Here is an 11,507-nt window from a genome sequence, read left to right as displayed (position 1 = left end):
CTGTACTACTTCAAAGTTTCTCTCCATCACTAGTACCTAAGGAATGGAAAAATACATGAAAGTCTCAATGGTAGGTCATGCTACAAGCAAGCTACAGATTTCAGGCATGTCGATGGAGAGCTGCTTATGAAATGAATCATTTGTTCTTACTGCTCTAGGGCTAAATCTTGTACGAAGCTTTTCTTGTGCCGTTATATCATTAGCTTTTCCATCAATGGGTGAATCATGAGTTGGGAAAAGGAGTAAGAAGGTTAAAAAACACAATAGCTTGCAAGAGGTTTCAAGTGCTCAATCTGTGGGTAAGTCGATTTTTAATGTTTGAACCACAGGATATCTAAAATTCTAGTATGCAAAGAAGTTTCAACACTTTGTTTTATTACATATTGAGTGTTTTTCCATCTTTGTTTTGGGGAGATGATATTTTGATGGTGGGACTGGAAATCTATGCACAATTAAAATCCGTATAGATGTGTTCTTGGAAATAGTTGGTTAGTTTTTCTTAGTATTTTCTAAGAGTGGAATTGGGAAAAAGATGCAAATATATATATATTCTATATTAATGCAATGATTGGAAGATGCAAATATACATTTTCTTCTATGTAGGAATGAAACATGTACAAACATTAGGCCTTGTGATCATGTTAAATCCATATCCACCACCAGGCCCTCATGAGAAAAGTGTACAAACTTTTTACTTGTACAATATATTCTTAGGAATTACTCAAATGTAAATTAGTGTAGTAAAATTTTCAAAATCTATTACTATGAATCAGTGGTGGCAATGCATAATATATGATCAAATCGAGTAATTTCACATGTTAGGCTTGATAATACTTTTTTTTCAACTTTTTGTAATGATATTCAAGTTTCGCAGTTCATGTAATACTCATAGTAACTAATTGAAACTTTAGCTTATTTCCTAACATTATTTCAACAACATTACATTGCATCTTAAATGGATTTCTAATGGCATTTAAACTGTTCAATTTGAAACTAAATATTGATAAATATTTCAATGGAAAGTTAATCTAAACCAAATGTCTTTTATGTATCATTAGGCCTTATAATCATGTTAATAATATTTCAACACCAACTCCATTACATCAATTAAACTTGGTTATTTGTGAGAACGATGTTTATACCTTTCAACTTCTTACGTCTGCACATTCATATATTTGATGTAAATCATTGCTCGCGTTAAACGGCATTTTCTATTTTTTAATTACAAAATTGTATTAGTATTTTTCAATTCACTTATGGGACCTAATTCATATAATTCTTCTGTTAGTATATTAAAAATTATAATTCTATTGCATTTGCTGTTATCTACCTCATGCCATTATGATAAAAAGCAATTAAATAGAAGTAAAATCAACAATATACAAAAATCGTCCAATATAAATATACTCAATTAATAGGAGATTCACTCATTTCAAATTTTCCAAAGGCAATTCCAATATAATAAGATTGATGATTTTCAATTTGCAAAGTTTATGATGTAATTTTTAATATATTTTGGTATTCATTTCAAGCTTTAGTATAACTTTTCTGAACATTAGTCATGTCCAGTCCATGTAAACTATTATTATCAAATGTTATCATAAGGCTACTGGTGAATTAAGTCTCCTTACACATAAAATACTAAAATCTCCTCCAACAACATTAAATTATTGTTTACCTTTGCTCTTCTAGTTTTGTTGGGATATTGTTGTAGAATTGAGTTTAAGCACACACACACTGACACACACAATATATAATCTAGATATAATCAAGTGAAATGTGGTTATCCATAGATATAACTAAATGAAAGTTTAGCAGATCCTCATACAAATTGCCAGAGGTAAATAGGGAAATCTGAGAAATGTACAAGCTAAATATTGTTTAATTTGACCAGAAGAATTCACAAAGAAATTACGCCAAAAGAAGATGCCAGCAGTTTTTATCAAGGTAAAAGAATACAAATCAGTGGAAAAACTCTTCACCAATACCGGACAAGGATAATTGCCTCTAGTAGTAAGGGAAAATGACCAAGTCAATGAGAAGCCATCCCAATTATCCAAAAGGCAGAAGGGATCAACTGTAATGGAAACATGACCTGTAAATTTTATCTGGCCACAGCATCAGTAGCCAATCATAGAAGTAAGACAAGATCCTTAATAGCAGTGACTTGGCATAGAATTAGTAATGCAACATCTTAGGAAGTATTAGGTAGCATCCTAATGCAGGAAACTAGAAGCTCTTCCCTTTGCATAATTGATGGTAGGATAATTGCTGATTCAATAGCTGCTCCTCCACCACACAGGGTCAACAGTATCAATAACTGCTGGAACAATCAAAAGTTATACTGATTTCAGTGCTGACAAAACAGAAATTTTAAATCCTACATCCAAATCCACCACCAAAACAAGAAGCGAATGGAAGAGAGCTATAGAACTACCAAGATCATTGACCAGCAGAAATACATTATAGTTTGCAATCTTATAGCAAGCAATCAAAGAAGGCAGAATACCTAAATTCAACAATTCTATAACATAGCACAAAAATTTGCTAAAATTGGTATTCGAACGAAGCTTGCTTGTATAACAGAAAATATAAAACCAGATGGCTATTGCTAAGTGATGGATGGATTAAATTGCTCCATATCCTTTTATTTAAGAATCATTTGAAATTCAAAGTTTCCAGATGCATAGTTTTAAAAGTTTAATGATGCCACAGAAGTAACGCAAGTCCTAAACCTTACAATCCGAACATTTGCCTCCTACTAAAATCACATAAGCATTGGAATGCTCTGCTACTAAACCGGTCAAGACAGGGAAACATCTCCAGTCATTTGAACTAAAAAACATAAACAAACAAATACGCAACTGCCAAAGAGAGATATTACTTAAAATCCTAACTAAAACATTGTTAATTAATAATCTCACAATATGTGCTGAAGCATGATTAGCTAAACAAATTAATGATAAGTTGCCCATGTTCCCTCTTCAATGACTGAAAACTTCATGGTATATTGAAGCCCAGAACAGGGATGAGAGGAGCACATTGTCTAAGTCCATTATCATTCAAAGCTTACAATTGCCATTTCTCGGCCTATAAGCTCTGCAAAGATGGACTATGAGAAAAATATAGCCGATTTCAGTTTCAACCCAACCTTCTAGCTTCTCTATAATGATCAGAAGCTTAAATCTTTATACCAGAGCATCAATTCTTCCACCCAACAACCAACCTCCCACAAACAATAATGGTGACATTTTTACACAACAAGCATATGCATTCGCAATTCTAGGAAACAACATGCATTCAACCATCGAACCAGAGTACTTGCCATCGAAAAATCACAAGGATAAGGAAATGGAACCAGTAAATCCACAAGAGGTGATACCAGAATCTACATGCAGAATTACAGAATAAAAATTCTAAAAGAAACACAGAAATAACAGGTTCGACCAACTGAAGAAAAGGGGTAGTAAATCAACCAGTTGGTACCTCCTAAAAGCGGGGCTCACAGTTGGGCAGCCTTCTGCACAGCTTTGAAGCTGATGAAAAGAAGCAATTCTCTGAGATCTTTCATTATAGTAATTTAAGAACAGGTTTTCTAATATATCATATCAATAAGAGCATTTTATTTAATTTTAATTCAAGAAGAGGTCAAAAATCGTAAAAAAAACCAGTCAATTTCGCACTAAAAGCGCTTGAGATCCACTTTCCGTGGCTAAGTTTTGTCAAAGTGCGAAAAGTTGTTAACTTAGTTCTAAAATATAGGACGATTTTTAACAATTTTAGAGTAAAAAGGGACTTGGTCTAAATAAATATAGCAGTAAAGATGATCATCAAATTTGTTTTTTGGGTCCTCATCTCAAAACTTCTGTGAATAAAGAACGGCATTTGGCCCATTTTAGGATATATATATATATTTTTAATTTTAAATTCTTTTTTTACTATATAGTAGTATTATTGAAATTGAGTAATGTTTCAATTTTCTTTAAATTTGTTTATTTACAAATCAATTATTGTAAATGAATATTAATCGTTTCTATGGATTTTAATTTTTTATAGTTGTCTTTTGAAGTAAATTTCCATCATTTGCTGGTTATGAATTAAAGTATTTGGGGACCGAATTTTATAATTGTTGAATAGAAAGAAGAGAAATAGTCCCAATTATATAGTGTTAGGACTAGAGAGAATTACAAATAAGGTAAGGATATGAGTGATCTATTTTACAAGAATAGCAACTATAAAATAAGGTAAATATACACAAAATCCTAATCAATCTTCTAACACTCCCCATCAAGTTGGAGCATATATATCAACCATGCTCAGCTTGCTACATAAGAAACTACTCCTCTCCTAAAGCCTTGGTGAACATATATGTTGTTTGTTATGATGATGGAGTAAATGGAGTCCAAATTCTTCCACTCATCACTGCTTCACGGATGAAATGATAATCAATTTCAATATGTTTTGTCCTTTCATGAAATACTGAATTGCATGCAATATGAAGGGTTGTCTGATTATCACATTACAAAGGTAGTGGCTCATCGTACAAGAATCCCAATTCTCCCAACAAATTTTTTAGCCACATCATCTCACTAGCATAATGAGCCATAGTCCTGTATTCAGCTTCTACACTAGACCGAGCAACAACAGTTTGCTTTTTACTTCGCCAAGTAACTAAATTTCCCCCAAGATAAGTGCAATATCAGAAGTAGATCTTCTATCATTTCTAGAACCAGCATAATCAACATCTGAAAAAGCTTCTATTTTTAATGACCATGTTTCTTGAACAACACTTTACCCGGAGCAACTTTAACATATTTGAGTATCCTCAGTGCAACTTCCCAGTGGATAATTCGGTGTCTATCCATAAATTGACTCACTATGCCCACAACAAAGGAGATGCTTGGGCTTGTTCCCATCAAATATATTAAGCTTCCCAACTAGTTTCTGTATTTGGCGTTGTCTTCAAAATACATACCATTGTCATTCTAAAGTTCAGAATTGAATTCTATAGGAGTATCAACAGGTTTGGTGCCAAGTAAGCCAGTTTCTTAGAGCAAATCAGGAGCATACTTTCTTTGGGATAGAGAGATACCATTTTTGCTATGAGCAATCTCAATGCCCAAGAAATATTTAGGGCGTCCCATGTCTTTGGTAACAAAGTGTTGTTGCAGATATGCCTTCGTCTTCTCTGTTCCCTTAATTTCACTTCCAGATATTAGAATGTCATCAACATAGATAACCACAATAACTATGCCGGATGGTCGTTGTTGGATAAATACTAAATGGTCTGCCTGACACCTGTGAAACCCAAATTCATTAATCACTTTGCTAAACTTGTCAAACCAAGCTTGAGGACTTTGTTTGAGGCCATAGACCGCTTTTTTTTTCTGCACACCATGTGTTTATTCTCACTCTGAGCAACATACCCCGGAGGTTGCTCCATAAAGACAGTCTCACTTAAATCACCATAGAGAAAGGCATTCTTTACGTACATCTAATACATAGGCCGATCCTGATTGACTGCCAAGGAGAATAGGACTCGAACGGAATTCAGACGAGCAACAAGAGAGAATGTCTCAAAATAGTCAACTTCATAAGTTTGAGTGAAGCCCTTGGCAACCAAACGGGCTTTATACCAATCAATACTCCCACCAGCTTGGTACTTAAGAGTGAACACCCACTGACATGACACCACATCTGCATTAGCCGGAGCAGATACAAATTCCCAAGTGCCGCGAGAAATTAGAGCTAACGTTTCCTCATCCATTGCCAACTTCCACTTAGGGTGTAATACTGCTTCATCGTAAGTCCTGGGGACAAAAGTACTAGAGAGCTACGTAGTAAATGTATGTTAAGAAGACTAAGGTGGTCATACAAAATGGAGTTAGCTAGTGGATGTGTTGTACAGTACGTTTACCTTTGCAAAGAGCAATAGGAAGGTCATTATCTGGCTCAGTAGTTAGAGATGAAGGAGGAGGTGCGGGAAGAGACGACGAGTAAACAGAATCATCAAGCGCGTTGGATGGTACTTGGCGACATCGAACATACACCTGTAGAGGTCGCGAGAAATGTCCGAAAATAGGTACCAAAGGAGACGCAAAGGAAGGAAGAGGCATCGGTGTAGAGGGGGAAGGTCTATCAGTGATGTTTTTGTCTCTGTCTGTTGAATAATAAGGGGTAGACTCAAAAAATGTAACATCAATAGAAGTGAACGATCTAAGAGTTACAGGATTGTAACAAGGATACCCTTTTGGAGGTAGGAATAACCTAGAAAGATGCACTTGACAGACCTAAGAGTCAATTTATCAATATCACGAGGGAAGTTATGTGCAAAACACACCTCCAAAAATCCGAAGTGAAACAGAAGTAAAAAAATTTTCTTTTAGAACACTATTACTTCTTCAAAAAATAAAATTGCATTTTCAAAATATTGATGAATTACTAATAACATTTCATCCTAATGGTTAAAACTGAAATTCCATAAACGAATTTAAGGTCATGAGTTTGAGCCCCATTGGATGTATAGATACTTTATCTGAGTTTCTGAATTTGTTTATTGTTATGTCATATTAATGTATTGTTGAATTGATGCATAGATCGGATTATCGAGATATTTATATAATTATGTATGTAAATTACCACTTAAACAAAAATTGACAAGTTGTTCAATCTCTTTCAAAATTTTATTAGTTCCCACTACATCAATGTCATAAATGACAAAACATATCTACAAATGAAAGTGTAAGTGAGATGCTGCAACTGTTGCAACATATTGTTGTTCACTAATTTGGTCTCTGAAGCATATCAAAATATCGATCAATGTCAGAAAATGCGAAAGATAAAAATGTTTCCAGAACTGATCATGATAAGGGGTACATAATTTGCTCAAGACAATAACAGATCAAGTAGTAACACTCAACACATATTTATAGAGATATTTCTCTTTCCATTCAATCAAAGAAATCTGGAATTATGGTCAATTTATTGTACAACTTACATTATTCATGGGATTAATCGATAACGCCCGGAAAAGTGTATACACAGATACAATGGCAACACAAAACTTGGTTCATTCTGCTTTGCCGTCTTGGTTTTCTTGCTTTCTTAATCTTGATACCATATGCTCGCTTCTCTGCTCAAGAAAAGATGTATATCAACATCAATGCATAATATCTTCCACACATCCATTGATCAATCACAAACAACTTTACTGATCCACATAATACAAGAGAATTGTAAGAGTAAAGATGCTAATAAACAAGAAATGTGGAGAGCTATGTGCAAACTTGTTGCAAGTCTGCCCAACAATACGGTCATCTGAATTTTAGCAGGTTTATACTGTATACAGGACTTCGAACAAATTCACTCATTACTTCTCATTGTGCAGGCTTGTTTAAGTTGCAAGTAACTTCTGATGCCATTTTGGAGAGGCTTAAAGAGGCAAAAAAGACGTCAAATCGAGAATGACACTATTTTACAACCATGAGGAAGTGGATTTTTAGATGGAAATCAACCTTTGTAAAAAATTCACAAAGTGTCTCTTTTCTCATATATAAGAGATATGAAAACGTTCAATTTTGTTGTCATTCAATCACATCCCTAAGGTCGATTGCCACTTTGAGTAAATGGTCCTTTCTTTTCACAAGATTGCAGTTACGTTCTTTCAAAATTATGATCCATGGGGTATTGGAAGATGGAGTACCAACCTGCTCTGTGTAAGGCAGATACTTCCCATCAAATGTCACAACAGCACGATCCTTTCCATCTACGCCTTTGACTTTTTCAACCGAGCAATAGAAGTCAATGGCGGACATGCTGATCATTAAGGTCAGCATACCAGCAGAAGAGAAAAGAAGGAAAAATGGGTCAATCAAATTCATGAAGTATTGTGATTAGAAGATGAAAATCATGTTGCCGTTATGGTGCTGTACATGACCCCCTTTCATAAAGAGATAAAATCAATCCACTATGGTTCTGGTGATATAAGCAGGCATCTTTGCACAGGAAGCAAAATAATACCACGATAAATGAAGCAATGTAGGGGAAATACACATAATAAACTAAAGCAAGTCCAAATAGTAGGAATCAACCGTAGCCATCAAACTGATGGTAATGACAACATAACTCGTATTACTGGAAATTAGACTGTAGTTGGGAAAAAAAAGACATGAAATTCTCTAACTTTGAACTTTATTAAAGAAAGTTAGTAGTCAATAAAAGGCATGCTGTTCAGGAAGAGGGTTACATCAAGTTATTGATTCATTGTAATGATAGGGTGATAAATTCTGCACGACTAAATATTTTAGTAATTCATAGTTTGAGGGTATTTGATAATTCTGTGAATGTATGCGTTCTTGTGAGGATTTACTTCAAATCCAGATTACCCATTTATTAGCTAAGTGGCCTGAAAGTTTCTTCATGTTCAGCCATAAGATGTTCTCTTAAACAAATTATCATGTGATATTCGCATATATAGTAAATAGAATAAGCAAACACAATAAGATTATAGTGCTGTAACAACTAGGAGCAAAAACTTACATCCCGTCGCCAAATTCTTCATTTATGATTTCCTTAATACTCTCCCCAAAATGCATAACTGCTTCATGCAATCTGGAAACATGGAAAACAGAACCTTAGAAAATCCACAAAAAGTAGAGATTTACAAGGAGCAACGAAAGCTGGAACTTGAAATGGCTTTTTCAGGCAAACTTGACTTAGAATTAAAAAGAGCTACATCCAGCATCACTTGGCGAGTAGAAAGGAATCAAGATTTATTTTCACTTTACAGTTTTGGTTCAGCTGAAGCCGATCATTACACACTAAGAATGCTACAACAGTTTAACTTAAGTGTTTCTCAACTTTTTACTGACAGGAGTATTTTTGAGTTACAACTTTCCTTTGAATCAAGTTAAGAAACGAAGAATCAAGGCTTCGTGTTTGATCATATCTTCCACAAAATGAACTTAATTATCCTTTATAAGAGAAATCTTATAATCCAAATAGTTTGGCTAGCATTCTATGATTTGTAATGATGGCATTGAACAATGCTTAGTCCAATCCAATTACAATATGTCACTCTATCTATGCTTACAGTAGGAAGAAAAAAGGTTGCCTTTCACCGAAATTCAAAAGCAATTCTCTGAAACATAAACCCCTAATCATTCAAACAAATGAAATTCTTGCTAGCATTCAATTTTCACTCAAACTACTGATTGCTGCCTCAATCTATAATAAAACAAAAAGCCCATGAGAAATGATTTCAAGAAAACCGAAAAAACAACATCAGAAAAGAAAAGAGAGTGGACCTATAAACAGTGGGTTCTTGAATTAAATTAGGGTCATATGAACGAAGGGGTGGTTGCATCATTTCATGGAGGAGTTCATCGGTCAGTCCAGGCAGCGCAGCCCGGAGAAGAGGAGCAGTGGCCGGCTTCAGCTGAGCTTGGCGCCTGAGAAGCTGAGCAACGTAGACGTTGGTCAAGCCGGTCTCCTCCGCTATCTGCCCGTAAGTCTTGCCCGATTTACGCTTCAGAGATTGGAGTTCAGCCGCAGTCCTAGCTTTGACGCTGCTGCTGCTGCTGGCTTCCATAGTTATGTGGGCTCTGGTTTGGCTTCTTCAGCTCCTTGAAGATGAGGATAACAATGATTAATACGCCCTGCTTTCTATTTTGAGATTCCAATTTAAGAAATAAAAGTAAATAAAAATAGATTAAAATTCAATTTATACTCATGAATTTTATGATTAATATTATTTTAATACTTGTGTTGTTCATAATAACTTAATTTATTTTAATAATCACTTTAATACCTAATTTATATTTTTATTTATTTTTATACTAACATAAAAACAATTAATTCATTAAATAAAAAATTTATATAAATCTCAAATTTAATGTATTTTTCTTTATTTGAACCAAACTTTCAGATTTTATATTTGATTATTATATATACATGATACTTATAGTTATTTTCTTATTTTTCACTAGCTTAATTTATAAATATTTGTAAGACAACTCGTTATTTAATAATTATATTAAAATTAAAATCGTAGACATATCGCAACCTAAAAAAATAAATAAAGTTTCAGTTTAATCTTGAAAATTTATAATATAAATTTAAGCTCTTGAACATAAATTTGTATATTTGCAATTTTAAATTTTAATATCTCTATTAAATATAATGGAATACCATTGATGAAATAAAAATACTTAAATATAAATTTTTCTTAAGAATATTTATTAAATACTTAAATAAAAATACTTAAATATTTTTGCACCTCTGAAGTTTGTTTTCGTCTAACAAACAAGTTCCTTCAATAGTCAAAATTTACAGAATTTACCGATATTAACAAAAAAACTGAATGAAAATTGATTTTTACTCTCGCTTGACTTATTTCCGACTTATTGCACTCATATTACACTAGCATAAAATGATTTTTTAATTCTGAAAAATTAAATTAACATACTACACTTCAAAATTTACATCACAAATTTTACCTAGTGATCTGATATAGAAGTGCTTATAATTTTGACGCAGGTTTCTGAATGAAGCTTGTGTGCAAACAGATACAGAGAGTCCGTGGATGCTATGCTCAGTCACTGAAGCAGAAGAAACAAAACGAATGTTGAAGATGTTACCAATCTTGATCTCCACATTCTTTCGAAGTGTTATGGTGGCTCAGAGCAACACTCTTTTCGTCAAGCAAGGCTCCACACTTGACAAAAGTATGGGCCATTTCAAGCTGCCTCCAGCCAGTTTAGGTGTTTTTGTGACAGTAATGATGCTGGCCTGCATCGTCTTCTATGGTCGTGTATTTGTAAAGATTGTTAGAAACTGGACTAAGAATCAAAGATGCATCACTCTGCTCCAAAGACTGGGGGTCGGCTTTGTCCTTCACATCATCATCATGGTAATAGCCTCTGTTACCGAATGATAGACACAACGTGGCCGAGAAACATGGCCTAGTCGAGAGTGGAGAGCAAGTGCCGTTGATGATATGCATGTTGCTTCCACAGTTTGTGCTCATGGGAGTGGCTGATGCATGTGCAGAAGTGGCAAAGATTGAGTTCTTCCTCATGCAAAGATGCATGAGAGTCTAGGGACATCATCCTATTTGACCTCAACAGTTTCATTCTCTCTGTTGTCACTCGTATAACAAAGGAGAATGGTCACAAAGGATGGACACTGGACACCCTTAACGCCTCCTGTCTTGACCTGTACTTAGCTTTTCTTTCAGTGCTGAGTTTCTTGAACTACATTGTGTTTAAAGTTATCATGATGTCCTACAGTTACAATGCTGAGGTCTCCGACTCGTCTATGCATCAAGTGGAATCAGCAGCTGAAGGAAATTGATTTAGCATGCATCCAAAGTATATATAGTCTATGTTGTCTGGATATTGAACCATGAATGTGGCTCTATTTTTAATGTAATGCAAACATTTTTCAGGCAGGTAAAGGGCTGAAATACTGCAAACACATGCATGAACTGTAGTTTGTACACTTAGAGG

The 11,507-nt window shown here is 34.4% G+C and overlaps 1 protein-coding gene and 1 long non-coding RNA gene across 2 annotated transcripts; both read right to left on the bottom strand.

Annotated features, from left to right (window-relative positions):
* LOC110012702 lies at positions 1,863 to 3,676 on the bottom strand. The gene is made up of 2 exons (XR_002287907.1): positions 3,487 to 3,676; positions 1,863 to 2,323 (listed from the first exon to the last, which is right to left on the bottom strand). It is a non-coding gene; the product is annotated as an uncharacterized LOC110012702 (long non-coding RNA).
* LOC105171754 (cyanate hydratase) lies at positions 6,838 to 9,652 on the bottom strand. The gene is made up of 4 exons (XM_011092967.2): positions 9,306 to 9,652; positions 8,539 to 8,610; positions 7,707 to 7,815; positions 6,838 to 7,132 (listed from the first exon to the last, which is right to left on the bottom strand). Exons 1-4 carry the CDS (start codon positions 9,587 to 9,589, stop codon positions 7,070 to 7,072), a joined length of 528 nt encoding a protein of 175 aa, XP_011091269.1. The 5' UTR covers positions 9,590 to 9,652; the 3' UTR covers positions 6,838 to 7,069.

The sequence above is a fragment of the Sesamum indicum genome, linkage group LG10 (assembly GCF_000512975.1).
Source record: "Sesamum indicum cultivar Zhongzhi No. 13 linkage group LG10, S_indicum_v1.0, whole genome shotgun sequence".
Classification (NCBI taxonomy): Eukaryota; Viridiplantae; Streptophyta; class Magnoliopsida; order Lamiales; family Pedaliaceae; genus Sesamum; species Sesamum indicum.
The sequence above is the reverse complement of the archived record's forward strand: the minus strand, read 5'-3'. Positions and strand labels throughout refer to the sequence as shown.

Excerpts from the sequence above, each read along its gene's own strand:
- LOC105171754 (XM_011092967.2), bottom strand. The coding sequence starts at position 9,589 with ATGGAAGCCAGCAGCAGCAGCAGCGTCAAAGCTAGGACTGCGGCTGAA. Across the intron at positions 7,816-8,538 it reads GAAGAATTTGGCGACGGGAT|CATGTCCGCCATTGACTTCT; the intron begins GTAAGTTTTTGC and ends CTTAATGATCAG. Across the intron at positions 7,133-7,706 it reads ATCTGCCTTACACAGAGCAG|AGAAGCGAGCATATGGTATC; the intron begins GTTGGTACTCCA and ends TTTCTTGAGCAG.